Raw genomic sequence first — 27684 nt, 5'->3', positions numbered from 1 at the left:
CCCAGTTTCCCCTATTTTCACACAGCTCCCAAGGGGTCTGTAGGGGGGTGAAAGAGGGGGGGGGGGGGGGCTTTTTTTAACAAAAGCTTATAAGATTTGCCAGAGACTAGTTGAGCCCGATTTTTGATTTTTGATTTGTTTGTGTTAAATTTTTTAGTGCAAAGTGCAGAAAAAGTGGCAATTTTTAGAAGATCGATTCTCCTGTTTGATTTAATAAATTTTACATATAAAAACTAGTTGAAAACAATTGTACGGTTCTCTCAAACGGGGAAAAAAATGATTTGACATACAAAAAAGTTTTCACCAAAATTACTTTTTTTCTTGTTTTTGTTTTTTATAAAAATTTTGGGTATGCAGTTTTATAGATCATCAAATTTTAGGATAATAAAGTGCAAGTTGCAAGTGATCAAGAGTTCGGATGCATGCAGATGTGATCGAAATGTTAACAAACAAATTATTAAACATCAACGCGAACTCTTAGCCCCTACTTTATTATACTAAAATTAAATGATCTATAAAATTGCATACCCAAAATCTGTATAAAAACCAAAAAACCAAAAAAAATGCTTTTGGTGAAATTGTTTTTATAACATACGAATTATTTTTTAAAATATTTACTTCATTAAATTCCATTTATTGACCACTGTGCGATGGTCCTCTGCAATAACCACACAATTTAAATTCATATAATAAACTCCCTTTCTACTGTTAAGTGGCCCATGCTCTAATCCTATCAAATTGGGTTAAAGAAAATTTTGTATAACAATCCTTAAACACAAATGGAACATGTATGTATATTTCTATAGTACTAAGTACGAATTGTAAAAAATAGCTTAAAGCTAAATAAATATACTACCACTAGTACTTGTCTAATCCACGTCTAACTCACTAAATTAAGTAGAAAGGATTACAACATCACAAGGATTGAAAAAGGATTAGAGGCATGAGCCACTTAACAGTAGAAAGTTTTTATTTTTCAAATATTTAATTTTGTCGTTATTGCAGAGGATCATCGATATATTTCAAAAAGTCAAAATGATTTTACTGCTTTCATACGACTTTCCTGCACGCAGTGTCACAAAATTTTTTATAACATTTTTTGGCATATATGTATAAATTTTAATAAAAATCCTTATTTTACATAGAAAATTGACTTTAGTGTAATTTTCCATACAGTGTAACAAAGGCAATAACTTACGTAAAATGTATTTGTACAAATCACTTTTTCGCCATCAGATGCAACCGCAAGAAAAGGCCAAGGAGGCAGTGTCTTCTACAAACATATTACAGGTATTAGTGGAGGCAGCACCTACACAAAATTACGAAGAAACATTCAAAATTTCGACTAAGAAAATAGAGCCTATGGCTCCAAGTTCCCTACCACCGCCAACGCTTGCTGTAGTTGAATATAGATCCGCACTAGAAATGTGCAGCAAAGAACTGAGCGTTGCAGATGCGCGTTCTGCAAGAGTTCAGCGATTAGTGCAGAAATGTATTAAAACAAATTCACCAGTGTATCCCAATGCGATACCCTTGCCACCGCCATCGCATCCATCTCACCACTCAACCGTTAATGTTACTATGCATAGTGACATTTGCATCGGAGGTAAATTAAAAAAATATTCAAAAGCTGACGCACACAGCACCCAACATCAGCACGAGGACGAAGTGCTTTCACTGCAGATGCTACCTGCACGCTCCTCTACACCTCACAACCAACCTATTCTATCTTGTTCTGCTGCCAGTTGCGATTTGGAACTTATCAGTGAACAGGGTAGTCCTTTAAGTGAGACTAACTACGAAAATGCGACATTGGCATTGGACCAGCGGAAAATACCTACACAAACGGAAAGTAGGGCCAACACGCTTTCAATTTCAAAATCAGCACCTGTTATAAGCCAACGCGATGATGTTGCAAATGTTTGTAAATCGAAGTCTATGGAAAGATCTAATTGTTTTCTACACTATAGTCGAGCAAATTTGTTACAAATTCGCAACAGTCTATTAAATGTTTTACAATCGCAACAAAAACAACTCTCCATACGACATAGTGTACCGAATATAGTGGATTGCGATGTAATCGAATTGGAAGGGCGTCTGCGTCGACTTAAGATTTGGAAGTCGACCAGCGGTCAAGAAGAACATGGTGCTGGTCGTAAATACCAATGGATACGTGATAATGCAATGATGCCTTCTTTTACGAAAAATAAAAACATCTTGGATGAGTCAATCATAAAGAGTCAGCCGCCACAGCCAGAATTAAAAGTAAGCTTGTATTATGAAGTATGTATCGTAACGAAATCTATTGTGACTAGTTGATATACTTGATATTTATGTGTGTAGATATGAAATACAATATTTTGGGCGTTACATCTAAAGAGGGAACAAGTTTGAGCTTTTTAGGTCTTTTGGCAAATTGTTTCTTAAACCCCATCATAGGTCTTGTAAATCATCCCTTCTTTGTTAACGAAAATGAATTTTATGCTGTAGTATGTCCGTCCGTAGGTTTAGAAGGGGTTTCCGTTTAATAAACTACTCATAAAAATCAAAGTTAAAATTTACATGTCCATGTAAGAACTTGAAAATACCTGAAACATTTTGGAAAGTCGGTAAGTAAAATACGAAAAACTGAGAATTCCATCAAAATATATTAAGGTCTGGAAAAAACATAGAATATCGCGATTTATCCATTTATGGTATTATTTATTTATTTGTTTGATGTCTAAAGTTGTATATGGTATAGACATTATCAGAAAATTGCGAAGAATGACGTCTAACAAAAGCTATTAACCAAATTTAATTTCTATTCGAGCCAAATTAGAAGTAAAATTAATTTTTTAACCGACTTCCAAAAAAGGCGGAGGATATCAGTTCGTATATTTTTTATTTTATATTTTTTTTTTTTATGTATGTTACCGCATAACTTTGGACCACGTCAACCGATTTCGATAATTCTTTTTGCATCGGAAAGGTAGTGTCTCAGAGGTGGTCCCATACTAATCTGGTTGAGATCCGATCAGTGGATCATGAGATATATATATATTTTTTATATGGGAGTTGAAGTCGGTTTTTTTTTGCTAAAAATTACTTGTTTACATTTCTAAACTACTCCAACAACTTCAACAAGGATGGATACCGTCCTTTCTACTGTCCAAATACACACGGTTTTAAAACCTAAATTTTTTCCCGCCTTCGCCTAGTACACACAGCAAAGGCCCACGAATATATCTTAAAATTTTATAGTTTAAAAAACTAAAAACTCGCTTTTATAATTTCCATTCGCACTGTCTTCAGGTATGTATAATGTGACCAACTATTTCAAAGCTCAAAGAAGTACAGGTTAGGTTAAAGTGGTTGGCACTTGGACAATTAAGAGATTGGGCTTTGTGATACCACGAAAAAAACTGAAAGGAGAGGGAGAGGACGCGAGCCTGCGCTGCAAAAAGTATTTTAAAGTGCGCTGTAAATACATTTGCTGTAGCAGAGAAAAGTCTTTTCCCTTTTTATATCACAGTAGGAGCATAGCTTTCTTTTGTCCCTTTTATTAGTCTACCTAGAGAGTTTCCGACAGAAGAAACCTCCACATACCCTGTCTCCAAATTTTGATCCGTCCGTGAAGAAGCTTACCGCTCACCTCTCCGAGTAACCCGCACCCGGTGGGCCTCTCTTGGTGGTATATAAGTAAAGAAGGAGCTTCTGAGTGCCATTTCGAAGCCGCTGTAGTCTATGTGTACAGGGCGAAGTCAAAGCCCTCCCAGAACTCCAGAGTGTTACCACCCGGTTTCCCTGAGCCTAATAGCAGTTTGTGCTGTGACAATTCTTTCTGCCATATCCGCTGGCGCCGTGTTCAACATGACGTTAAGTGTCAGTGTAGGTGTGGTTCCTTATTCTCCACTAATTCCGATTAGGGCGATCTGCTTTAAACGCTCCAGTTGCTTTACAAGTGTAGCCTTCTCTAGCGAGTTCCACAACAAGATAGGCTTAGATCCGGTTTTATAGAGCTAGTGAATTATCACCTTTTACTGATAGCTACCCTATAGCAGTACAAGGCAACCGAATCCTTTCTTACCCTTTCCTCAATGTTAGGCTTCCACGACAGCTTCCTATAAAGGATCAAGCCCATTCGAGGGAAGGGCCATAACGAGCATATTGTACTTTCTGTTAAACAAGACCAGTTCCGACTTGCTGGAATTTACTGCGAGCCCGCCGATGATCACCCACTTAATTACCTTCACCTAAAGTTTCACATCATCTACATAGGCGACCACCTGACAGCCCACTTTTTCCAGTTCCTCCAGAAGGTCGCAATCCAGAGCAGGGGAGAGAGCACCACCTTGCGGAGTACCCCAATTGACTCTGCGCTGAGGGCAGGCGCTCCTCCACTACGCCGCGACAGTTCTGTCATGAAGTATTGCCTTTGGAGTGACATTGTGGAATGTCCTCTCGATATGGAGAAAGGCCCCTACTGCATAATCTTCATGCGTGAAGGCTTCCTCTTACCACTTTTCCTTGCAATAAGCATGTTGAGTTCTTGTCAGGTAGTCACGAGCAATCGCGTTTCTTATGTACTACAGGTCTATCAGCCTCTCTAGTGTTTTTAGCTAAAACGAACACAGACTGATAGGCCTAAAATCCCTAGGGGAATCATGAGAGCCTTTTCCGACTTTCGGGATGAACGCAGCAACTGACTACCCTCCAAGACTTAGGGATATACCCGGTCCTCACTCAGTTCGCAGGAATAGGAGCCAACCAACTGCAGGACACCTACAGAACCCTTTGCAGCTGCGCAGGTATGATGCCACCAGTCCTCGGCGACTTGAAGGGTTTGAACGAATACAACGCCCAGGACCTGTGATGATCGTCCAGAAGATCGGAGAAGTACAGGATCTGAAATACAAAATTTGCAAAGAAGTACATTTGACTGTACTGCGAAGTATGAAGTACAAGAGCTAAAAATACTTCCGAAAGAAGTACGGTTGGTCATATTAGGTATGTAACTTGAGAATGGAAATCGCTGCATCAATATTACATAGTTACATCCCAGGCTAATAAAAGCGAGGTAATAAAAAGAAAATCATCCAAATTGCACTAGCTGTAGCACAAACCAGACATTGTTGCATACCGTTTTTGCAAAACCGCCGCCTCTCTTACGGCACTCAAATCTTACAGGAGAGCGAAAAAACAGTTTTTCTTTGAAGGCATTGCCTCGATAGGCGACATTATCTCTAGCTTTATTTTACAAATCTGTTGTTTTAATAACGAATTTTATGCATAAATTTCGTTGCCCGAAGTTCGGGGTTACCAAACTCATTTTTGCCACAACGGCGATTTAGGTGGTTTTGCAAAAACATCGACGATATGTTTTCCGAAAACTTTTGTTAACATCTAAAAGGAACATTGCTCTTTTCGAGAACCATTTTTTGGATAAATTCCTGAAGTTAAAATTGGTATGCTCGATCTTTTATTATTAACCGACTTCAAAAAAGGGGGTTGGTTGGTTATCAGTTCGTCGGAATATTTTTATTTTTTTAATCTCTGCTGTATCTATAGGGGTACTCTCTGAGTCTTGCAAAGCCCTTGCACGGTGCACGGCTTGCACGGTTTTCAAAGCTGTCCCATACGAAAACCGGTTTTTACCGTGCAATCCGTGCAATATGTGCACCATGCAAGGCCTTTGCAAGACTCAGAGAATACCCCTTATGTTTAGTTATTACAATCAAGCCTATTTCGTTTATCTAATTACATTTCTTTTACTTATTTTTGTTTATATTTAGGAATCCGCTATTATAACAAACCAACGTCGTATTGGCAGCGGTAGATTACCCAAAGTAAAATGGGCTAATTCAGTTGCTTCGGAAAATTCGCAATCCATTATTGAAAAAGATGGTGCAATTAAACAACCAACAAATAATGATATTTCAAGTAAGCTCAGGCTTCTCAAACTCTTTGAGACAAGTAAGGTTGATAATATGCGCAACAAGGATACTTCGTTTAGACCCGCGCTAACTGCTTTGGCAGCTTTGGCCAAAAACTCTGAACGACCGGAAACGCCAGCAAACACTTCCAATACTAATTATGTTAAACGATTAAATTCAGGCTTCCTTGTGGTTTCGAATCCAAGGGATCGGTCTAAAGCAGATAAAGAGCATTATCGTTACAATAATCACAACGAGGAACCTGAATGGTTTAGTTGTGGACCAACATCACGCTTGGATACAATTGAGCTATGTGGCTTTGATGATGATGAAGATCCGAATGGAAAGAAAAACGATGATAATCACAGCGACATATCAAACGATAAAGATGACTCTTCGGAGAATCGTAAAGAAAATGCAAATGTGATGGATAAGACAACCAATGTTGATAAAGAAAATACTAAATGCCTGCAAGAGTTTGTATCTTCGCTAAAGGAACAGAAATCAACATCCTTTCAGTATGATAACTTCTCAGGAGGCGCTACAAAACATAACCACCCACAACAGCGCCAACACGGCAGTGGCACTGAGAACAATGGAAATCAAAACGACAACGGTCGCTCCAGATTCATACCATTTTTTGCGGTGGATGGCAAAAAGAGTCAACAGCATATTGATAAAAATGGTTCATCCACATCGTTGGATGATTTTATCAAACAAGCCTTGAATGCACAACAACCAAGTACTGATCAACATCAACAACAAAAAACTGTATTGAATTCAAATGCTAATCCGAATTCGGGTGGGATCCGAATTCGGGTGGACGAGTTAGAAGCCAAATGGCGTCATAATTCCTTAACTGAGCGCCCCCAAAACAACAATAATGTGAACATTGAAAATAAAAACATTAAGTACAAACCTTTTATTCAAAAAAACAGTCATGAAAACATACAAGATTCAAATAATAATTTGTTACGAAACTCGGAAAATTTCAAGCAATTGTTGGGCCAATTGCAAAATAACAATAACAATAATAGCAACAAAATTGTACAAAAAGAGGAATCAACAACGTCACACACGTCGAAGATAACTGGCAAAGGCGATGGAAAAAATATTGCGATAACTCAGCAGCAATCGCAAAATCAATTTTGCAATGAAAATATTTCAAATTTTATACTTAAACAGCAGCAATATCAACAACAACTTTTCCTAGCGAATTTGCATATGAAAGCTATTTTGAGTCGTCCTGAAGCGCAATACCTTCTACTTGGACTAGCCAAGGGTGAGTAATTAAATTAAAAATATTTTCGATTCGTTTAAATTAAAGGCCAAATAAAATGATAAATCTGGTATAATAATAGTTGCGGTTCCCTTTGAGTCAGAACGTACAGTTTTTTTTACCACATTTTACTTCAAAGTGATCCCGTATTCGAAAAGCTGGCAAAAGGTTATGCAATTGAGAAAGCAAAGGAGACACACTCCTTGTCAGAACCCAAAGCTAGGTACTAATAGCGAACAAATCCGTCTGCTTTGTTCGTGTTCGATGTCAAATTACTCGTTAGTGGCGTGGTGCGCGAACAAATCAGACGGATTTGATAATTTTCAAACTCTTCTGATTTGTTCGACCGTTAGTAGCACAGTTCGCGAACATTAACCCATGTCGTCTTATCAGTTTACTTTTAACCCATTTCGTCGTATCAGGGTATTTTGAACCATTGAAGTCAGCACATCGCGGGACATTGCAAGTAACCGATTTTTAGACGATTTGTTTTTCTGAAATTTTGAAGGGAGAAGTTTCGATTGGCAAATCATGGAAAAAACTGCTAGAGAAGTAGAGGGAAATAGACAAAGCTGCCATGTCAGAAACCGTAAAAAACAGGGCACACGAGCATGCTACAGGCGGGAATAGCGAAAAATTCGGAAAAGTGAGAAATCTGGAGCAGGCTCTTGAAGATGACTTTGTGCCCACGTTGTGGTACTTTGAAAATTTAGAATTCTTAGGGGGACCAAGAGTTGAAGCTTGAGGGCTAAGTGTAGTTTTGCATTTTAAATATTGTTTTTTTTTCTGTTCAGTTAACACTAGTAAATTATTGTTAGCATTTTAAGCTTTAAATGTACACAGTTATTGCACCCTTTGCTATTGTTAATACTTCATTTTCGCATTGTTAGGCTGTTTCTTACGCCTACATCTACTTACATGTGTATATACGAATCTATATACTTATTTTCGCTTATTCTTAAGGCCATGTTGACAACAGCCGTTTCGTGAGCTAATCTACTCTTTTTGCCAGACTGCCAGGCCACTTGCTCACTTTGGTGAATTCCACTATGTGTTTTCCTCAATTTCCAACGTCAGCGCCACCTATGGTTGTAGATTTCCTTGGGCAATTCCCTTTAGGGAGGTTTATAAGATGCTTGTATCTCTGTAGATTGTACTCTTCAAACAGCTTTTGGCTTGACCAAGTTCTATGGGGCTTTACCAGTAATGTTCTCTCACCCCTTGTATCTCTTCTTATCAGTGGACCTCCGCTTGAAAAATGCTCTGGAATTTTCCCATAGACACAGATGGTCGCACTGTGGTGCGAAATGGCAACGTTACGAACAAAATTGTAGTGTTGACCTATCGCCACTATGGGTTGCAAATGTCAAAGCCTTAACTAATATACTTTTTATTGAATGAGTGCCAGCTGAAATACATAGTATCGCAATTTTGTCGCAATAAAGTTTTCATACAAAAGTAAATAGCTGAGCATCTCATTTCTGTATCGATTTTTTTACGAATCTTCAAAGAAAATTATATGAAGTGGTTGACACGAACTCGTAAAGAAATTTGTGTGCGAAAAATAAAATTCTGAATAAATTCTGCCAGAAATTCATCACATAGCAGCATTATTGCTTTACCAATTTTCTTCCGAAATTTTGTAAAAGAATCGAAGGTGTGCACAGTTTAGATTATTTCATTTTAGAAAATTAGGGAAAAAATTGGTTGAGATCTTAACGAATTCTTTGAAATTTCTCTACAATTCAGAATACTCTGAAAAATTGGATTGCAGGGTATATTGAAATACTCGGTTATATGCATAAATAAATAGTAAATTATTATCATTTAATATAGTAACAAATTGAGATTTCATTTATTATATAAATAAATCTGCAACAAAATCCAAAACCTGTAAAGTGGTCCATAAAAGAATTTTAAAATGCAAATTTTTCGGTGCTTGTAAGCGGGAATTGCCTATTAACCGATGCTTAGACCCCTTTCAGACACGTCAAGTCTTGCTTTCGAGCCTGCTCGGTTCGTTGGTGAAGGAAGTGAGAAGAGAGGGGAAGAGTACATTCGTCTGATTTATTATGTACATTTTAATCGAGGATATTTCCTTAATATTTTCCTAGAGCTTATGATCGGGAAATGCTTATAACCGGGGTGCTTATAAGCAATAAATACTCATTTATCAAATTGGCGATTATATTTTATTTTACTAAATTATTATTTTTTTGTTAATTTCAGGTGAGATTTCCAAGCATGGTTTGTTAGTTCAACTCTCCAATCCACGTTTGCCACAGCGTGACCGCGAGGCTATCACAGCAGTACTAACATTCACCTCTACCCAACAGACGCATGCTTTGCAAACGCAATTTTCTCATACTCAGCTTCAGCATCAGCAATCTCAACAGCAACACTCCTTCGATTCATTCTCCAATAGTTTAGTTCTGAATCAGTTGCAAAATCTGCATAATTTGGCATTAGTTCAACAAACTTTGGCAGCGCAACAGCAGCAGCAGCAGCAACAACAACAACACCAACAGCAACAACAAAGTCAAAACACCATTCGCAATCCGTACTCAATACAACCTATGACAACCGAAGAATTACAGAATCATACCAAAATGATAATGCAAAATGCATTGGCAAAGCGAAAACTCGAAGAACAACAATCGAATATTTTGGGCATGCAAAAAATTTTACAATTCAATGCAGTGGCTACGGCAGCTGCTGCCGCAGCTACGGCTACCGCAAACATGCAGCAACAGCAACAGCAATCGCAGTCACTGCAACACAATCAAAGTCGCTTAAGTGGTGCTGGTATGTCAGCACTAATAACAAACTCTACCGGCAATCACGGTAGTCATATGAATCGTACAACAGCAGTGGGTAATGGTAATAGAAGATTGCAAGCATTACAAAATCTATTCAACGATTCAAATGGTTCGCTGGACTCTGTGGAAGCAATATCAACAAAAACTGGTTTTGCAAATGGATTTCATCCGTCAAAGTCGATAACAAATCATAATGGCGCTGGCGTCTATCGTAATATAAATTATGGCAATGGTAATAATATGCAGACGGTACACCGACGACGTTCGTTTTCAAACAAATTTACGAACGGTGGAAACTCTTTACCACCGACTCATATGAGATATAATTCCTCAGACAGCGAGTACCAGCAGCAACCATCAATAGATTCACATGAGAATTACACAGGAATCAACAATCGTTATCACCATTACAATAACCCAAGGTATAACGCTAGTAGTAATAGGGGTGGAATAGAAAATGGATTTGGCGCGAATTACACGCAACAACAACCATCTGTGCTGACAACTGCAGGCGGTGAGTTTGGCATACTTTTTGCATTCAATATTTGTTTCTTTGTCTGAAAGCATTGAAAACAAACTGTTATTTTCGAAATTTCAATTCAAGAAGTCAGGCGGAAAGAACAATGGTCGTTTATCTACTACTAGTCGACACTCGCTATAGGGGTATTTGTCTTAAGCCGCCATCGATTCTCCAACATTTAGGCCCCTATTGCGAGTGTCGACTGGCAGTAGAATAGAAATTTTTTATTTTGCTATTGTGTAACTAGATCGATAAAAATTTGTACTATTGTGTGAATGGTTGACTGAATTGTAATAAGCTGTTTGGTTGTTTACATTTGTTTCTTTAGTGTTTCATTTACATCACATTTTAAATAATTGCTTTTATTACAAAATTTAAAAAATTGATACAGCTTAAATATGGTTTAGTGATGAGGAAGATGATGTGGAAGCTAATAGATTAGTAGAGTTGTCTAAAGCAACAAAGGAGTTGGAAGATGAAGTGTATGTACATATGTGAATTTTATGAATAGGAGGAGTTACGTTCCAGATGCTTCACGGTTTGCAGGTTTTACAGGATTTGCAGGAAAAGCTGTTTTCCTCATTAATAATCCTTATGGAAGTTTAAGAAATACGGTAAGGTTTAGCTATTTGTACAATGATGTTGTGTATTTGTGTCCAAACGCGTGACCCGAGTTTAAAAACTTCAACATTCAAGTGTAGTGAAAGAATTAAACTTTAATTTAAAATACTTTTTATCCATTATAGTAACACTTTCTTATGGAAATTTTATAAACGCAAACTCCAACGACTAAAAAAGGCAATAGAAGGATGAGCGATTAAAAAGTATTCACATTCGCTAATTGAGCGACTAATAGGGAATTTACATGATTCAACTTTCACAGGCGATTAGTTGAACCAAAAGGTGAACGAAAGTAGGCAGCCGACCAACTTCATTGTAAGCGATTAGTTGAAAGGCCGTTTACACCAGGCGATTGTTGCTTTCAACTAAAAATCGCCTCATGTAAATTCCCTATAAGCGACACTCACAATAGCATCGATAATCGACAATCGCTTAATAGTCGTTTATCTACTGCCAGTCGACATTCGAAATAGGGGTGTTAGCAGTTGGCAAAACTAATAAAGTGCTCGAGCCCCCCCTAACTTTCAAATTTTCCTTATATATATATAAAATAGTACCCTGAAATGCCAGCTTATTAGGTTCGAGCCCCCCCTAAATTTCATTCTGGCTACGCCGATGAGTACATACAACCAAACTCGCCAAGGTTCGCCGCTGCTTGATAACTTTGTTGTTGCTTTTACACACAAATTTTTCGTTAAGCGACCGGAACTCGCATAGCGAGCAGAGAAGTGGCAAATCGAAGGCGACTTTTATGGGAAGGAATATTAAGGAACATTAATCTTAAATGATTTTTAAGTTTTTTTTTTATTATATTCAACAATTTATATTGAGCTCGAGGCCGTTTTGAATAAACATTTTATTGTGGAAAAGCAACATTTTTTCAAATTATTGTTGCTTTTCCACAATAAAATTTTCATTTAAAACGGCCTCGAGCTCAATATAAATTGTTGAATATAATTGTTATAAAGGCCAAAAAAAAAATAACAAAAACAAATAACTTAAGGACGAGCACACCTAAAAGTTAAACATTCTAAAAATAGAATTATTAGCAAAAACCAACAATACCAACACCACATGATCAAGTGAATTGCAGCGGAATAGCTGTGCTTTATTGTGTTGGCATAACAAAAATGAAAATAGTGGAAAAAAGCAAACGATAATTTACAAGTCGTACTTAGCACGGTGCATAGGCAACTGGCTGAGTCAGTGGGATCGTCGGTTCGAATCCTACTGAAAGAAGTCTGATGAGGAAATGTGGTGATTTCCGAAATAGCTATCACTTCTACAATTTTTTCAAATTATTGTTGCTTTTCCACAATAAAATTTTCATTTAAAACGGCCTCGAACTCAATATAAATTGTTGAATGTAATTGTTATAAAGGCAAAAAAAAAATAACAAAAACAAATAAAGTTTTTTTTATAAATTTTAAAATAAAGTTTATTTGATTTTTTTAACAATTTTATGCAGGTATTTTTTCAGCCAAAAACGCCAATTAAATTTTCACTTTTATTTTTTCAGTCTAATAGGCGGCATAAACGATGCGTCTGACTCGCGGGTCGGTTTGGATGTGTTAGTAAAAATAAATATGTGTTAGCTACACCGAAATGATTCTGGTATGACTCTGAATGACTCAACTGTTTGCAGTCATCAGGCGAGTCAACACGTACACAGTTGACTCGCGAGTCAGGCGTTCCATCTATGTTGCCTATAAAATAACAGTGAAAATTTGAGGTTAACTGCTATCAAAATTAAAACTCACAAAGGCATATGGAATGGCTCATAATTATGGCGGCAGCGTTTTTACCGCCGACGTTTTTCGTTTGATTTAAATTTACTTCTATTTTTACCGCCCAGCGCGGACGGTGCAATGTTGATTGTAGTAATTTCCATTATTTTCACAAGTTTTCCAATGTTTTCATAATATTTAATTGCCAACAAATTTACATACACGCACGTACCAAAAAAATATTTAATTTTAATGATAATTTTTAAATCAAAATGACAACTGACGGAAGCCATCGGGCGCCGCAATTGTGTTACTTTTGACACGAAAAATTTTATTTTAAATTTTAAATGTTACTTTTAACCGAAAAAATATAAGTATTAATATTCAATCGACAAAATCGGTGAAAAAATAACCACTATTTATCAGCTTTCTTGAAAAAAAGCACCACAGTTACAGTCTTTGATATTTATAGATTGAGGTCATGGATAGGCTAAGAACATTCAATTTTTGACGCAAGCGTTGTATTTCTGTTAGGAAAAGTATCCATTCTGCTTTAAATGGTTTTCTGATTTTTATAAAATCCAATGTTATTTAAAAGGAAACTTATATTATATATAGTTAAACAAACAGTTTTTAATACATATGTATTCCCATTTCTATATCTTCTGAAGAAATCATTTTGCCTCGGACACGAATTTTTACTGATATCTATTTATTTATTTATTTATTGACAGTCTTTAAAAGACCTATAAAAAATCTTGTCAATTACATTGTTAACTTATTTGATTGATTGCTCTTCTACTAATCCTATGGATTAATATATATTCATTCACGTATAATTACATTGGATTAGGACAAGTTATACATACTAATTTTTAAATACATACTTTATACATTTATACACATTAATTTATTGTACAATTAATTAATGAATTATATGTACATTACAAGCTCGGGTTGGGTTGCTGGCGAGGCCTAGTGTCCAGTCTATCTTTATGTCCAGCAAGCGGAAAGGCCTAATTTCCGCTCTGCGTCAATAAAGGCGTTTACAATGGTCGGAAAGGCCGAGTTTCCGATCCATGTTCTTTTCATAATTATGTTGCTGTGAAACGGGCGGAAAGATCAGCTTCCGCTCCGCACTGCGGATGAGCTGTTGGGCATGGTCGGAAAGCCCGAGTTTCGGATCCATGCTCGTAATGTCTCTCATATGATAGTTTTTTGTTAGAATGGGGAGGCCCAATGGCAGTCTTATATGTGTTTTTTGCAATGCTCGTATAATAAACTTTTGAATTTTTGAAAGCTATTGCAGCTTCTCTCATATCTACGGGCAGTTCGTTAAACCTTTATAGTACAAATCTCTCTTTTGATTTCCCGTCTGACAAAATGGAAGTTTAAAGTTGTCCCTGACTATGGTTTCATAGGTGTGAGTTTCACTGCTGTACCTAAAGTTATCACTCAAGTATGTCGGAAGGGCTCCATTATTTATATTATAAATAAACTTCATTGTAAAAAAAGAATCGTTTTTTCACATTTAGCCAGTATAAATTGTTCAGCATTGATGAAATGCTGGTATCGTATCGTGCATTAAGTATGTGCCTCATAGCTCTATTTTGCATTTTTTTGTAGCATCTCTATATACGTCTCAGGTGTTATAAACAGGATAGTGGGGCAGTATATAAAATGTGGCTCAATAATTGATCTGTAAACCATAATTTTATATCTTCTACTTAGATGTTTACATGTCCTTTTCATAAATCCATAAATCTCAATGTTATCATGGAATTTTAATTTTTTATCAATTAGAACAGCAAGATATTCCATAAAGTTGTAAAATTTCATCGTTAATATTTGTATATAATATTTTAACCCTCTAACTGGCATTTTTAATGAACTTCATCGATCTTCTTCCAAATAAGCTAAGTGGCCAAATTGCTCCCCACAAATAAGTATCGCTGAATTTTATAATGAAAAAGTAAGAATAAAAAAAATTACAGTATCGGTAGCGAAAATTTTATGATTTCATTTATAATCATTTATTATATTATTGCATAATGCGCCATATTTTTTGATTAAACCAATTTCAAAAATAGCAGCCTCTAGATCAAATTTGTAAATTTACGCTGATAACTTTCTCTTAAAGTGAAGACACTTCACTACTTCAATTGCAACGTATTCCCCCGCTACGCATCAAAGTGTACAGCATCGCCACAGCACTTAACGCCATAAACACTCAGGCGACTATCGGCTCAATCCTAACCGCCCTGTGAGAGAACTGTCCTAGTACCATTGGGGTTGTCGAATGCCTTCGACACCGTTTGTTTCCACGCTGCTGTAGAAAAGTGAGACGACCAGTCGTCATTAAATCTTTCGGGATATCTTTGCTTGATCTTTTTCTCCGCGCTTACAGTTTCAATTGTTAATAAAATACAGAGTCGCAACAAGGTGCTGAAATCTCTCTCGTCGGCAGCACTTAGGCTAATAAAAAAAAAAATAAAAATATTCCGACGAACTGATAACCAACCTCCTCCTTTTTTTGAAGTCGGTTAAAAATAAAGGTGTTGGCAACTTACAAGGTATTTTGACTGGCCTGTTTTGTTCTAAATTACGATGTGCCTGTTTTGTCACCGGGGACTTAAAAGACGAAGTGAATGAAACCTCTAACAAATAATTATTAGAACACCTCCTAGGCACTTCAGAAGGCATCCCTTCGAACACCGGCAAGCCATATAAACAACATTCACAGAGAAACAAGCTCAATATTTACAAACTCTCGCCTCGTGAATACCGTCATCGAAGTTCAATTTTTTTTTTGCTGACGACTTTTATGGTTTTTTCATAACAAGTGCAATTGTTTAAAATTATCGTTGATATTATTTTATTTTTATTTTTTGCAAGCGGTCCTGCGCATTTTATTCTACAAGAAATTCCAGTTTAAATGTTAAGCAAAAAAAAAAAATATATACAACCACGTGATTTTTGTCACTTTTGCACTTGCTTTACTACAATTCATAGGCTAGTAACCACATACCCAAAAAAAATCAAATTAAGAAGTTCAAAATTCTTATGAAAATTTATTGAGTACCAGAGCTCTGGGTACTTTATGATTATGATTACATTTTGATTACTTAGGATAACGATTACTGTAATTGCAATCCTGAAAAATGTCAGCATTACGATTACTGTAATTGTAATTATAACATGCTTGATTGCGAATACTTTAATTGTAATCCTTAAAATTTAACGATTACGACTACTGTAATCGTAATCGTTTCGTTTTTATGATTAATTATATATGATTTTCCTGATTGAGGGATTGAGGGAGCTTTGGTGGGGCCACTCCGACTTATTCGGTTTAAGGGCTCACTGAAGTCTGCAGCGTCTGCTCACCAGGAGGTGCGGCTGCAAGCGGGCGTCTGTCTTGGAGCAAGCGGCCCGCTATACAAATGTGTATCCGGTTGAATACCATCCACCCCAGCAATGGTTGTGCGCTGGGTTTGGGACCCGTCACGTAAAAAATATTGCCAATGAAAAGACCAAAAAAGCCTCGGATAACTGCATCCCCACACGTTGACGACCCCCGCAAACGGAACATGGACTATGAATTACGGATATGCACCTGGAATGTCCGGACCCTCTATAGGGAAGGTGCCTCTATCCAACTGCTGGATATACTAACAAAATACCAGGCTGACATCACCGCAGTTCAGGAAATGCGATGGACGGGGCGTGGCTGCAAAAAATTTGCAGCATGCGACATCTACTACAGCTGCCATGAGACGGCGCACAAATTTGGTGTAGGATTTGTGGTTGGGCGGAGACTTCGACACCTTGTCTCCCGGTTCACGCCCATCAGTGAGCGAATCGCCACAATCCGCATAAAGGCGAAATTTAACAACATCAGCCTAATTTGTGTGCACGCCCCGACGGAAGAGAAGGACGACGAGACTAAGGAGCTTTTCTATGAGCGTCTAGGAGAAGCGTATGAGCGCTGCCCCCGCCACGATATTAAAATCGTTCTGGGCGACTTTAACGCCAGGGTGGGCAAAGAAGGCATATTTGGTCCAACAGTCGGAAATTTCAGCCTTCATGACAACACCTCCGACAACGGAGAGAGGCTGATCGACTTCGCCGCGGCACGGAACATGGTAGTCAGTAGTACCAGACACCAGCATCGAAAGATCCACAAAGCAACTTGGGTGCCCCCTGATCAAAGAACAAAGAACCAAATTGATCATGTTGTGATAGATGGAAGATACGCTTCGAGCGTTCTTGACGTGCGCTCTATCCGAGGTGCCAACATCGACTCGGATCACTACCTTGTTGCAGCTAAGGTCCGCATGCGCCTCTGTGCAATAAAAAACGTGCGGCAGGCAACGCGACGAAAGTTCGACATCGCAAAGCTGCAGTCACAATGGACAGCCGAAAAATTTAGCAACCGACTCTCAATCCTGCTTAATCAAGCAACTCCTCATCGCCTGGACATAAATGAGCAGTGGGACTCCATATCCCAATCCCTTCGCACCGCTGCGGAAGAGGTTGTGGGTTACTACAAACCGCGCAGAAACAACTGGTACGACGAAGAGTGCCGCGCGGCTGCTGCAGAAAAATACGCAGCATACAAAGCTACCCTTCCGCCAATGGCGACACGCGCGACAATTGAGCGTTACCGGGAGAAAAGGAGGGAAGAGAGACGCCTTTTCAAGAGAAAGAAAAGAGAGGCAGAAAGGCGTGAGTGCGAAGAGCTTGAGATGCTGGCAGACAGGAACGCGGCTCGAAAATTCTATCAGAAAATAAGGCAGCAATCAAATGGTTTTAAGACCGGGGCTAGCTCCTGCAAAGATGAAGATGGAAACCTGGTAACAGATGTCCATAGTACACTTGAGATATGGAGGGAACACTTTTCATTGCTTTTAAATGGCGAAACAGATGGCGCGTTTGATGAATTAGAACCCGAACCAATGTATAGGGACGAAGCTCACGTCCCTCAACTTGACCAAGACGAGGTGAGAACAGCAATAAAGCGGCTTAAGAACAACAAAGCCTCCGGAGCCGACGGTATACCGGCTGAGCTGTTCAAAGCCGGTGGCGAAGAGTTGGTGGGGCGTATGTACCAGCTTTTAAGCAGAATTTGGTCTGATGAATACATGCCCGAAGAATGGAATCTCAGTGTACTTTGCCCAATCCACAAGAAGGGAGATCCCGCCGTTTGCGCCAATTATCGCGGAATAAGCCTTCTTAATATTGCATACAAGGTCCTGTCGACGATACTGTGTGAAAGACTGAAGCCGTTCACGAGCCAGCTGATTGGACCTTATCAGTGTGGCTTCAGACCTGGTAAGTCCACCATTGACCAGATTTTCACAGCACGTCAAATCCTGGAGAAGACACTAGATAAGCAAATCGACACACACCATCTATTTGTTGACTTTAAAGCTGCTTTTGATAGCACGAAGAGGAGCTGCCTGTACGACGCCATGTCCAAATTTGGGATCCCCGCAAAACTAATACGGCTATGTAGAGTGACGTTGAGCACAACCTTCAGCTCCGTCCAAATTGGGAAGGACCTCTCCGCGCCGTTTGAGACCAAACGAGGTTTTAGACAAGGCGATTCACTCTCGTGCGACTTTTTCAATCTGATGCTGGAAAGCGTAATAAGAGCTGCCAATCTGAATCGCAGCGGCACCATATATAGCAAAAGAACGATGCTGCTGGCGTATGCAGATGATATCGATATCGTAGGTCTGAAACAAAGGGACGTAACCGCAGCATTTTCCAGTTTAGAAAACGAAGCTAAAGAGGTTGGTCTAGCGGTGAACGAGGGAAAGACAAAGTACCTCCTGGCAACATATAAAGAGTCCACGCGCTACGGGACACGCGTCACTGTTGGCAGATATAACTTTGAAGTAGTGAAGGACTTTGTCTACCTAGGATCTAGCATAAACACCACCAACAACGTCAGCCTGGAGATCAAGCGAAGAATAACTCTTGCCAACAGGTGCTACTTTGGGCTCGGTAGGCAATTGAAAAGCAGAGCCCTCTCTCGACGAACGAAACTCACGCTCTACAAATCTCTCATCATGCCCGTCCTTTTATATGGCGCAGAATCTTGGACGATGTCGAACAAAGATGAGAAGGCTTTGGTGGCTTTCGAGAGAACTATTCTACGCAAAATCTACGGCCCTGTTTTCGTGGATGGCGGATATCGGAGAAGATGGAATGAGGAACTGTATGAGCTTTTTAACGACATGGACATAGTTAAGCGCATAAAAATACAGCGATTGCGTTGGCTTGGACATGTTGTACGCATGGACGCCGACTCTCCGGTGAAAAGATCCTTCGACTCCGCACCCATGGGTGGACAACGAAAGCAAGGGCGCCCACGAACGCATTGGAAGGACCAAGTGCAGAAGGACCTGTCTGCGCTCGGGATAACCAACTGGCGCAAATTCGCGCAGGAGAGAAGCAATTGGAAAAGCTTTTTGGTCTCGGCCCAAACCGACAAACGGTTGTAGTGCCAAATAAGAAGAAGAAGATATATGATTTTCCTGATTGTAATCATGAATATTAGGATTGCGATTACAGTAGTCGTAATCATTAAATTTTTTGGATTACAATTAAAGTAATCGCAAGTCAAGCTATTCATGATTACGATTACAGTAATCGAGAAATTAGTTTTGCTTTGAGCAAATATTGATGTTTATTTACCAAAATGGTCATAAGTTATTAATTCACATATTTGTTTGAAATTTATGTAATAATCTACACAGACTCGTGGTCGCAGTATTTCTAATAAAGTTTGACTTTGATTAACTGTCCGCCTTGATGTTGTCACACAACTAAAGTAATCGTAATCATATATAATTTAAGGATATCAATTAAGCAGTCGCAATCAAAAATTACCCAGCTCTGCTCTATACTTATAAAGTTTGAAATTTTGGCTTATGTGAGTTTGGCCGAAGCACGGACCATATTAAAAAAAAAATAAAAATTTAACTTGAAAAACATTTGCAAATATTTAACAAAAATCAAAAAACACTTAACTAGAATTTCATGGAGACAGCTTAAAATTTTCTGAGGTAAAGTAAAACTACATTTATGACATTAAATATGTATTTTATTAATTGCATACGTATACACACACAACTTGCGTAGAACCCTCCTCATTCAACAGGGTTCAAGATTTTGCCTAGGTATATAATGTCACCGGAATTAGCTTCTTCAATGTAAACTACAAATGGTCGATCCACATGAAATTTTTCAAATTTAGCTTGTCTTGCCGTCGAGTTTATCGTCGTTCTACCACTTCCATCAAAATTTATGGTAGTTATTTGGAACATATTTACATCAGTAGGTAATATACCAAAAGCGCGCTCTAAATCACGCAGTTTAAACTCATAGTGGATCGATCGGTTTTGAATATGATTTCTAAGATCCGTCTCGAAGTGACATTTGAATTTAGGTAGCAATACATTTACCCGCGCCTCTTCCATCATCCACTGCACACGTTTAAGCTGCTCATATCCGAGATTATTGAGCAACTCGTTAACTCCTTGCTTGGTATGTGGTAACAGCATATACATGGATATGTTATTGCTATAAGGTAGTCGTAGTACTTTGGCATCCAAGGCTTGCGAATCATGGTAGTCGAAGTAATCTGTAGTTTCAACTGATGGTACTTTTATTGTATTATTTGGTGTAACATAAAATGCATCATTCACACTATATTTAAAATTCACTTGTAAAGTCTCGTTAAAATGGATTATATTTAAAATTAATACACGCAATTTGCTTATTTCATCCGGCATTGATTCAAAAAGTTTAGGAAAGCTATTATTCGTACTTCGGGAGCCCCAGTCATTTATCGCTTTAAGTACCTCATTTTTATCATTTAAACCAACTTCGTGGATTTTGGCATTATAAAAAAGCTCAAAATGTTGTGGCCTTTTCAGCGTACTTTTGAATTTAGTGAAAATTAAACCTTGTCCTGGCATTCCCTTACCGTCCGCAAAACGTAAATCTATTGGTGAGGGAATGTCAAGAAGTGTTTTTATAATTTTTGGCGAGACAACAATGTTACGAGTCGCATTTTGTAATATATTCGTAGTGTCCAACATATGCCATGAAACAAGGTTAGCTGGCAGGTCATCCGCTAATATGCAAACCAATCCAGTAAAAAGCGAAACATAAAAAATCGCTACCACAGCGTTGGATTTATATGGAAATGTATATCGTTTAGATTGCATGTTTCATGTGAAAATGCTTATTTATGTGTAACTAAGTTTTTATACATATATTGATTTAATCACTTGTCGATGCTACTCGTCAATTGTATACATATTTATTTCGTTTCGCTTCACTAGAAAAGTAACCGCTACAACTGACCGCTCTCTACGAAATGAATTTGAAATAAACAATTTATGTATACCAAACTATGAAAGATATGGTCGATTTTTCTTCGCTGATTTTAATCTATTAATGCGCCAGAGCTTTTGCATAGCTCGCTTGCCGTAATCAGAAAGTACATTTTTTTTAGGCCTCTTTGTACACTCTGTAACCATGATGTTTTCACTTACATACTTAGATCTTGCCTTTTGAATTCAGTACTCCGACTGTCGCAGCCGCAGTGGTTAGATTGCATACTACACCTCGGCAGGCTCGATGCCTGGTTGGAACATTCTGATATAGAAATGGCCTCATTATGCGCATATCGTTCGATTGTTGAAAGAACGTAATGGGGCGTATTCTGGTTTTCGTACGAATCGAAAATTTGAAATTTTTGTATAGAAAATGGGGCGTATTCTTGTTTTCGTACGAATCGAAAATCATGAAACTTTCCTATCATTTTCTATACAAAAATTTCAAATTTTCGATTCGTACGAAATCCAGAATATGCCTCAATGATAGGAAAGTTTCATGATTTTCGATTCGTACGAAAACAAGAATACTCCCCAATAATTCGAAAATTTTGTGTGTTTGAGTAAAGTACGGTTTAGGCCCTTTTTTATGGTTTTTGAAAAATTCAGAACGATATCAGTGCTGAATATTAAAAACGTAAATTATCTTCCTTGCAACTTTAGTAATTTTCACCCAAATTTCAAACTTTTTAATCAGAATCTTTTGAACATTTTCGCATGCAATTTTGTAGCCCATTTAATTCTAGTGCAATGTAGTACAAGTTTCCAGCTGCTAAAAGTCCCGTTGATTTTTGGCATTTTCTCTTTGCTGGCAGTATCTTCCATAAGTACATATCGCATACCTAGATCTTAAGTGAGCTAACTCAAAATTCATAGAGGGAAATCTAAATGCTTGTGGATCGTACATATTCAATGCAATTAATTCAAAAACAGGTATAACCATGATAGCTCAAAATGTATTCAACACCTTGCTCAAGCTCACACACACATTCTCCTTTTTAATCTCAAAAAAGAACAATTGTGAACAATTTCATTTTTTTTATTTTCAATTTTATTTGATTTTAAAATGTTTACAAACGTCAGAAAAAAATCATGGCCGTCGAAGTGATAGAATGATTTTACCTTCTAATGTTTTTATCATGGGTATAACACATGATTCAATAAAACAAGGTTGTGTAATTTGTGACAGCTAAAATTTGACACTCCTTTATCTAGATTCGTATATTGGAAGTATGAGAAAGGGGAAGAATGTGATCGCCTTTTGAGAAAACGGTAGTGGAATGGTACTACAAAAAGTACGCAAAGTATACAATTAGAAGTAAAACGCGTATTATTAATTCTATGCGAATTTGCAATATATTTGGTGTTTTAATAGAAATACTAAACAATACATAAAAATATGAATTTTTGATTTAAGTTATTCGTCATTTCCGGGAACAAATCTAGAATACCGACCGTTGAGCTATGCAAAAACGAAAAATGCAGATCAATAGAACTTTTTATGCTCATTTCAACCATGCCAAAATGATTTGGCGCAAGTAAAAAGTGAAGAGGTTCTAGAAGGTTAAAGTTAATTTTTTAGATATTTTAAATATTAATATCTTATGAAGTTTATAACCGATTAAAAAGCTAATGACGTCACCATGAAGGTAATTAATTTGTTCTTCAGCTTATGTACATAATTTATAGCTTTTTGTATTTTTAATCCAAAACCACTAAAAAACGAACAAATATTATTTTTTTTATTAATGGTAAAGAATTTTATATTATTTAGAAAGTACAAGTCATTATCTTTAATTCGATATTACATATTTTATCATGATCTACTTTTGGGTTTCAACAATTTAGTGATAATAAAAAATACAAATAAACCTCTTATATCTTCTTTTTTTTACCTGCGCCAAATCAATTTGGTATCGTTGAAGTCAGCGTAAAAAGTTCTATCAATCGGCATTTTTGGTTATTTTATAGCTAAACGGTCGCTATTCTAGACTTGCTCTAGAAATATACGCATACGAAGGTGATGACAACGCATATTTAGTATGAAGAAATTTTGGTTTTACTACTAATATAACTAGAAATTGTAGAGTGAGCAACATTCTGCACAAGTAAAGGAGCCGATTTTATGTGTGGGAGCGAGAAGACTGTTTTATTACAAAACCTTTCTATTATTGAATCATGGGTATAACAGTAGTTTTTTAATAATAATAATAGTAGATTGGCGCTTACACATATGTTAGTGCTTGATTGAGTTTCTCCGATTTGTGGCGTGCATGGCGGAATTATATCAGGTGAAGTAATTAGAGCGAGATGAACGATTTAGACACTGCCTTATTTGAAAAATTGCCGTGAAAATTTGACCATAAGGCAGCCGAATTTAAGAAAATAAAGCGAGAAAGTTGCGTTATTACTTCACCTGTTTATTGCGCCATGGTGACGTGAGCCTTGATGTTGTCACACAAAGGGGAGGGACCTACAGTTTTCGCGACTCCAAACGGCAATTGTATTTTTTTGAGAATCTGTTTTTCATGGCAGAAATACACTCAGAGGTTTGCCATTGCCTGCCGAGGGCCGACCGGTGTTAAGAAAACCATTTTCTCTATATTTTTTGCGATGTTATTTTGACAAGGTGATTGAACCCAGGCCCTGCGGAGTGTAAGCACCACAGCGTCCGCCAGTAGTTTTTAGTTAATGTAAATTCTCATGAAGAAAAAAATATTTCCATTAATTGGATGTAGATGCTATGAATTGAGCTGTGTAAAAAAATGGCCCAGTTTTTATTTTTTTTTTGAGTTGATCGCACTTTAGATCTAGGTGTGCGATTTGTTCGAAACAAACGTCAACGAAAAAAATCATCAAAAATGAACGGGATATTTTTAGTAACTGCTAAATACTACTATGTGTACTAAAATTTAATGTGCTACAAAAATGCATACTTAGTTTTTTCCCAAAGATTCTGAATAAAAAGTTGGAAATTTTGGTGAAAGAGTGCAGAATTTTTATATGTTTTGTTTGGAATTTGGATTTATGTGCTTTTTGTTAGATAGTGGGCCAGGATTTTATAAAAAAATATTAAACATTAAATAAACAAAAGAAAAATTAAAAAAAATCGTGTTGTATTAGGGTGCCTAATACTTTTGGCCAAGGCCAAACCGAACTAAAAACTGTAGAGCTTTTTTCTCTTGCATTAATGATTTTTTAAGTTATGACATTCTTCCAACCAGCGAGCGATATGTAAATGTAAATACTAAATATAGTTCCGATAGCATTTACATATTTGTGAAGTGCAATTAAATTAGCCTAAGACCGAATAGGCCCTTTTCCCTTTAAGACAACATTTCATTTGGTTCCCAAACAATATTTTAACATTTAACTAGCCAAAGGTGTAATTCAAGATGCCCCATTAAATAGAAGCTTAATACATATATATACAAATTTTCAATGTCAAATCTTCTAAATCCACTTAAGCTACTTTAATTCAACGGTACATATATATACAGGAAGCTCAGTTCTCAATCGGCCCACAAAATTGAAGTAGTTTTCAATCACGTAACACGATATGTATTTGGTTTGGCTAAATTTGATCACATTTCTAGTTGGAGAACACGCCTATTGGGTTGTGAGATATCTGAGTACTTGAAAGCAAGAAATTGTATTTTTCTTTTCCGTTTAATGTCGGATAGGCTACCTAGCTATCTGTATAATAAGCTAACCTTTCCAAAATCTGCCCATATAAGCGACTTAATTGTACCTAGCTTTAATTATCTTAACTCTGCAAGACTATTTTTTGTCAACGCCACGCGTTTATGGAATTATATTCCACCTGCTACTCGCTCCAGCTTAAACAAGGGCAACTTTAGGAATGTGTTGTTTTCGTACTTTCGTCAATGAGTTTTTGTACTCTGAGTTTCGCTATCTGCTAGGTTTATCATATGTGATGTATTTATCTACACATGTTAACGTTTGTGTCGTTGTGTTTTTACTTAAGTAATAATGTTAGTTTTTAGTCTTAGAACTAGTTGCATTTTTCTTTTTGTTTTATTTTTTTTACTTATTGTTTTCCTTTTGTTGCTTTATGTTTGTGCTTTATAATTACTGTTGTACTATAAAAGAGCTTTAAGATCTTATGAAATGAAATATTTTTTACAAAAAAAACTCGAGAACAATATACAGTCCACGACTGTAGCAGCATATCAATTAAATATGTTCAACTTAATATGGCAACACCAACAACTAAAAACAGCTGTTTCCGCGTGCAAAATAAGGGTGGGTAACTCAGCAAATTTATAGGAGTTGACTCAATGACTCCAACTCACTTTAAGGAGTCAGCTCATTCAACTAACTCATTTGTATGTTACACTCATTCGTATCGTAGACTCGTTTTGAGGCATAAATGCGGTATAGCGGCCGTTGAGATAAAATAAAACTTTAAAGTGGGCGTGGTTAGCTCCTTTCTACTGATTTGAAAGGTGTACATTTTTTTGGTGTGCAAATTAATAGGGGCGGTGCTAGGGGTAGGCTACAGGTGGAATTTTCAATATTTTCAAAAGCTTATATTTCGAAAACTTGTACCGAATTTCAAAATGTGGATATGGTTGGAAAGGCAATTGATTTGGTATGCACATCTTTATATATCTTAGATACATACATATTTCGAGATAAACTAAATAAAACGAAATTATAAGAATTTTTGAGATTTGAAATAACACCGCAATACAAAATACATGTGGTTGTTGTTGTGTTCTTGCCACCACCTTGTATAAGTTCGCCTCGTGCGAAAACAAAATGCAAGACTTTGCCATGCTAAACACTGTGGCGAAGTGAGAGAGTTATGTGGACAAATATGAGCCACTATGATTCAATTGAATCATGTGAGCCCTAGGGCACCAACTGAGTAACTGAGTTACATTTTTTTTTTGGACAGGGAGTCTGAGTCATGATAAAAACAGCAAGGTAGAACCGTTCTCTCAATAAAAAATCACATAAAAGTGAAAATAAAAAATTTAAATTGTTCGAAATTGTTGCTTGAGATTGAAAATGAAAATGTGTGTGAGTTTGTGAGTAAATTTAAAAATTAAATTGTTTGGAAACGTCAAGAATTTTAAAAGTGACTCAGCGGTTCTACCTTACTACTTATGGGAATCAACTCAATAACTCAACTCTGAGTTGAGTTACCCACCTCTAGTGCAAAATAACCTCGAATCATGTGGGAGTTCGTCATACATACATATGAGTGTATTTGCTATGTGAATAAAGTGATTACTTAACAATTAATTGCCACTAATGCAATAGTAATATATAAATAAAAGCATCCTTAAAAATACCTGAGGTACGAATTAATGCAATGCGTATACGTCGCCCGCGCGGTATCACTGTGCAACAATTAATGATAGTAACTGCAGTTGGATTCCTTGGTGGTGTTTACATTTGGAAGCCGCTTATACTCAAATACCGAGCAGAAAGTGAGGATCCGACAGGGGAGAGTGTAAAGGAATCGGCATCGACAGTTTCTTCTAGTGTACTGCCTGCAAAAACTTCTACGGAAACCGTTAAATAGAAAACCAAACTGAAGTAAGCCGCGTTTTCAGTCTGTAATGAATGTTTACAAAATCATGCAAGAAACAATATTTTTAATTATGGCAAATAAAGCGATTAGAAAGTCGCTCGTTCCCACGACATCCAGTCTACGTCACCGGACCGACCCAGATTTATATCTGGCCAAAGATTGTCACTCCAGCATCACTCTCCAAAAACTCGTGCGGAGAATTTTTATGCTATTACAATAACATAGAAAGTTGCTTGAATATTTATCTTAGTACTTTAGGTACTATTGTAGTGAGAAGTGATCAAATGGGGTACTCCTTATGAATTTGTACAACGATTTTGGGTTGCTGTGCCCAAACGCGTGAATCGAATCAAAAAACTTTTACACACACTTGTAGACAACAGTTCACGCTTTATTAGAAAAATATGGTATTTGTTGCAAATTTTTGTTATAAATTTGTATATACATTTTTATATACAAGATATATTTATAAAACACCCAGTAACCAAAATAGACATCACTGGGGCGGCAGCCCCAGGTTTACAACACAGAAAAGGAATTCTAGTTACCTCATCCTTTCCCAAGGTTACATCACTGGCGCGGTAGCCCCAGTTATGTCACACAGAAAGGAGAATTCTACGTAGTTAGGGTTATAATCCCTAAGCGCGGCCGATACCCGCCTACGCAGAAATGTGTTCTCTGCAAAAGGTGTTCCACTCCCCTTCTTCGGACGCAAGTTTAACTTTGTTTTTTCCTTGCAAAAAATCTAAAATTTCCCTATTTTCAAACAGCTCCCAAGGGGTCTGAAGGGATGGGGAGGGGGTGAGGGGTGACGGGCGGCGTT

The 27684-nt window shown here is 37.3% G+C and overlaps 2 protein-coding genes across 2 annotated transcripts in view; one reads left to right on the top strand and one right to left on the bottom strand.

Moving 5' to 3' along the window:
* Positions 1-1236: 1236 nt before the first annotated feature.
* Positions 1237-27684, top strand: part of LOC118735421 (protein cup) — a gene marked incomplete at its 5' end in the record, with an annotated part of 32736 nt that continues 6288 nt past the window's right edge. Inside the window, 3 exon segments of the mRNA XM_036465158.1 lie at positions 1237-2265; positions 5775-7197; positions 9424-10527. Of these exon segments, the coding sequence (XP_036321051.1) occupies positions 1237-2265; positions 5775-7197; positions 9424-10527 (3556 nt within the window).
* Positions 19974-21525, bottom strand: LOC118735422 (serine protease inhibitor 27A). Its single transcript, XM_036465159.1, has one exon. It carries the CDS (start codon positions 21122-21124, stop codon positions 20042-20044), a length of 1083 nt encoding a protein of 360 aa, XP_036321052.1. The 5' UTR covers positions 21125-21525; the 3' UTR covers positions 19974-20041.

The sequence above is a fragment of the Rhagoletis pomonella genome, unplaced genomic scaffold (genome assembly GCF_013731165.1).
Source record: "Rhagoletis pomonella isolate Grant_MI unplaced genomic scaffold, Rhpom_1.0 Rhpom_scaffold_00003, whole genome shotgun sequence".
NCBI classification, from domain to species: domain Eukaryota; kingdom Metazoa; phylum Arthropoda; class Insecta; order Diptera; family Tephritidae; genus Rhagoletis; species Rhagoletis pomonella.
This window is presented reverse-complemented; position numbering and strand designations above follow the sequence as displayed.

Coding starts and splice junctions, on each gene's coding strand:
- LOC118735422 (XM_036465159.1), bottom strand. CDS start 21,124: ATGCAATCTAAACGATATACATTTCCATATAAATCCAACGCTGTGGTA.